General features: G+C 42.6%; 1 protein-coding gene across 1 annotated transcript in view; it reads left to right on the top strand.

Annotated features, from left to right (window-relative positions):
• The first annotated feature begins 594 nt into the window (after positions 1 to 594).
• The window catches only part of Ddx52 (DExD-box helicase 52), a 21,724-nt gene continuing 17,961 nt past the window's right edge, over positions 595 to 4,357 (top strand). Inside the window, exons 1-2 of the mRNA XM_050119564.1 lie at positions 595 to 714; positions 1,584 to 1,782. Coding sequence (XP_049975521.1) covers positions 628 to 714; positions 1,584 to 1,782 — 286 coding nt within the window. The 5' untranslated portion in view covers positions 595 to 627. The remainder of the gene's footprint in view (positions 715 to 1,583; positions 1,783 to 4,357) is intronic.

The raw sequence follows: 4,357 nt of genomic DNA, 5'->3' as shown, positions 1-4,357 counted from the left end.
ATACTTCATCTTGTTACAATGTTTCGAGATCTGGTTTGTTTGCCCCTCCAAGCTTAGCTCCAGCGATTTTTTTTTTTTCTTCCTTTACCTCACACCCCCCTCCTTTTTCTTTTTCTCTTTCCTTCTTTCTGCAGTACTGGAGAGCAACTTAGATCCTGGCTTCTGTTGTAACAATGTCTCAGACCCTTTCCCTTCTTCAGAATGGTTTCCTCTTATCTGGAATGCTGTTCCCACGTCTAAGAAAAGTGGCCCCTTCTCAGTGAAAACATTTGATTGAACTCGACCCTCCACCCCGTCTCTATCCATCAAACCTTCTAATTTCCTTCTCAGCACTTTTCAATTTCCTAAGTTACGGTAACGTTGGTATCTCTGTTCCCGCTAGACTGCGACCTTAAGTGCAGAATCTTGGCGTGTCGCTCACCAAACTATTCCTAAAAGTCTAGAATACTCGCTCACACAAGAATGGTCTACCCTGTGAACGAATTTACAACTCCAACTTTCACCACGCCGGCTGTAGCCAGGCTTCGCCTCCTGAAGCTACTTCCGTCTACGGCCTCTCCGGAAGCAGTCGCAGACAGGAAATCGTTTGTACAAGCGCTGTGAGGCTGCGGGGCACTCTGGGTAAAAATGGATGCCTATGATCTGTTTCGCCGGCTCGGAGCCGGCGCCAGGTTCGACGTGAAGCGATTCTCGGCAGACGCTGCTCGATTCCAGGTGCTTACAGTATACGGGGAGCCAAGTACTCGGGAAGGTACGGGGTCGGTAGAAGGAGACCGCTGCCAGCGGGGCAGCGTGCGCGCTGGATCCCGGAGGCCTGGCTCCGACCACCCCCGGGCCTTTCCCTTCTTTGGGGTTCAGCTTGACCTCAGACCTACCCTAGACTTCCGAATAATTGTTTTCTGAGCCCTGGTCGACTCAGTTGAGCCTGGCCCGGACACTTGTTGCCCTGCTTCTTTACTTACAAAGTTAGAATCCTTTCAAAGGCCCCTTCTCAGAAGCTAGAGGAAAGGAATTTCTAAAACAGTAGCCTACCCAGGTCTGGCTTAGCGTGCAGATAGCTGTAATGTATTGGACACGGTTCTTTTCAGCGTTCCAGACAGCGGCATTTTAAGTAACCAACCAGAAGAATGGTGTTGAGATGCGGGGAGGGGAGTGTCTTAGGGAAGTAGTGAGCCCGAAAGGCAGTGAGTTGGCTCATTTGTGGAACATTTTGAACATAAAAACCTAATGTAAAAGAACAGAGCCTTTGTGAAGGGCGATGTCTGTGTTTCTTCATCCTGACTGCAGTGCTGTGGTTAAATTGTCGGTGTGAGGATGAAGTAGTTTAATATCTAATAAACGTTTGACATGCACTAAATGAACGTAAGTGTTCTTGCTGTCATTGTTGTTATTATAAGGACGATAGAGAAGGGTGTAGTGTTTTTTTGTTTATTTATATTCCGTTTGCCTAAACACCCTACACAACAGATTCTTGGTCGAAAAGGTTAAAATGATGACCCATGTCCTCTGTACTGATAGTCGGGGTTGGATGAAAACAGCGCTATTCTGTCCGTGGATCTCATTTAAAATTTGGGGGGTTTTAGGTAGGAAAAAGGAAATGTGATCCTGATTCTTCGGAGGTACTCCAAGGACTGGACTTCTTCGGAAACAAGAAGTCTGTCTCAGATGAGTGTGGAACATTACAAACACACCAGGAGCTCCAAAATGAGGAGAGGACAGAGGGGGATCTGTTGGAGAGAAGTAAGGAGCCCAGGAAGAAAAAGAGAAGGAAGATGATTTCAGGTTAGTGTTGACTTGCTCTTGTTGTTGTTGTTTTTCAGTTGCAGAATAGTGCAAGCTTGTAAATTAGACAACACATACCCATTCCTCTGTTGATGACATGTGGATTATATCTAGGTACCAGCTATTAACTGCTACCATGATACTCATGCATGGCATAGCCTTTTGTACAGGTGTTTCTGTCCCTGTAGAGTCATAATTCCCAAGTGGAGGCACTCTGTGAGGGGGTGTGCACACTTGCTTTGAATAGATACCACAAAATGACTTCCACACCTTTGTCAGTACTGAGTTTTTGATTTTGAGAAGAGGATTCCCAGGTGCTGGGGTTGAAGACCAGCAAGGTGGGACAGCAGATACTGCCATAGAAGCCTGGTGACCCGAGTTTGATTCCCCAGAACCCACATAAAGGTGGAAGGATAGAACTGACTCCACGATGTTTTCCTCTGACCTCTCCACACATGCTGTGGCACAATCCCCCCCCCCCACACCAATAATGATACATTTCATTAAACCAAGTGCTGGGATTACAGGCATGAGTACCACATCTGACCTAGCATTATTACTTGTCTTAATGTTTTTTGCCCATTTACTTAACGAAACTTTTAATTTAGATTTTATTATTATTGTTATTATTATTATTGAGACAAGTCTGTACCCTAGGTTGCCTTTTAACTTTCTCTTATAGTTAAGAGTGACCCTGAACACTTGCTCATTTTACCTCCATCTCCCAAGTTCTGCCATCTTTTTAAATATGATTCATCACCTGGTTTTAAGCTATGCTGAGGTTTGAACCTAGGGCTTTATACACACTGGACAAGTACTCTGCTTCTGCTCACTGAGCTGTAGCCCCCCCCCTTTTAATTTTGTGTTTGTTTGATAATTGAAGTTGAGCATCGATTTGTTTATTTATTTGGATGCAGGGTTTCTATTTAATTCTGGATGTCTTGGAACTCGCTATGTAGACTAGGCTGCCCTAGAGTTCAGAGATCTGCCTGCCTCTGCCTTCTGAGTGCTGGGATTAAAGGTCCACACCACTACACCTGGCTTTGAACATCTTTTTATGTGCTTTTTTGGTTTTTTGAGGCTTTATAACTTGTCCTCGTACTTGCTCATAGAGCAAGCTGGCCTTGAACTCACAGAGATGCCCTGTCCCTGCCTCCTGACTGCTGGGATTAAAGGTGTGGGCCAACCACCACTGGGCCTAGTTTATCTCTTTCTTTTGCTGTTGCTATGTTAAAAAATGTTGTTGTACTTATCTTTGTGTGTTTGTATGACTGTCTGTCCAACAGATACTTAGAATTACAAAATTGGTCAGTCGATTTAAATTTAGATGTTGTAGAATGATCAACCTGAAACATTGTATCACTCAAGTAGAGTGCCTTCTTTTTAACACTATGTAGTTAGTATGTCATACCTTTGTCAGGGACATTTACTATGTTTCCATATTTCTGCTATTAAATCAAGGAAAATGGTAAAACCTTTGCCTGCTGTTAAAAAAGAAATGCCACAAATTTAGAGAACTGATTGAAGTGTTGGGCAGTCAGAAATACATAGGTGTATACTGTAACCATTCAGTAATAAATGTATGTGGGCTGTAAATCTAGATGTGTGTATTTATTTTCAATTAGAAATGTTCAGCCTGGTGGTGGTGACGCACGCCTTTAATCCCAGCACTCGGGAGGCAGAGGCAGGCGGAACTCTGGGAGCTCGAGGCCAGCCTGGTCTACAAGAGCTAGTCCAGGACAGGCACCAAAGCTACAGAGAAACCCTGTCTCGAAAAAACCAAAAAAAAAAGAAAAGAAGAGAAAGAAAGAAAGAAAAATGTTCAGACTGGATTAGTGGTGATTGGGGTTATTAGTACTGCTGTCTGTTAACCAGGCTTACCTTAGACTGCGAGGCACAAGTGTTGTCTTCCACAAGCAGGATGCAGGAGTCTTCTCTCTCTCTCTCTCTCTCTCTCTCTCTCTCTCTCTCTCTCTCTCTCTCCCCGTTCTTCCCTGCGGTGCTTACTAGAAATACCGGGAGTTTCCTCTTTCTGTAAATTTGTCTCTTTATAGTTCACATTCCTTTGTTGGTAGGTTACTTAATCATTTCTTCTTAGCTTAATAAACTTCATATATTATGGAAATTAACTCAGAGTAAAAGATCCTCTTATGTTTTCCTGCATTAGAAAAAAAATCAGTTAGATACCCAGGCATAGTGGTAACCTCATCATTTAGAAGGTGGAGGTAGGAAGATCAGTAATTCAAGGTGATTCTTACATAGCAAGTTCAAGGCCAGGCTGGGTTAAATGGGACTCTTAAAATATTAAGATATTCAGTAAAGATCTTTACTCACTACTAATAAAAATTTTTTAGATTATTCTCACATATTTGTTCTACCATACAAATGTTAAAATCAGCTAATCTGGTCTCTAAGACAATTGTGTCTGCTTTTAATTGAGCCTTTTCTTTATAGATATAGAGAGAATCGCTGTCTTTATAATATTGGATTGTGGTTTTATTGCTATTGCCCATGAAATCTTTTTTTCACCATAATACTTTCTATCTTGGCTTTTTTTTTTTTTTTTTTTTTTTTT

The sequence above is a fragment of the Alexandromys fortis genome, unplaced genomic scaffold, assembly GCF_014885135.2.
Source record: "Alexandromys fortis isolate MF-2015 unplaced genomic scaffold, M_Fortis_MF-2015_v1.1 scaffold_173, whole genome shotgun sequence".
NCBI lineage: Eukaryota > Metazoa > Chordata > Mammalia > Rodentia > Cricetidae > Alexandromys > Alexandromys fortis.
This window is presented reverse-complemented; position numbering and strand designations above follow the sequence as displayed.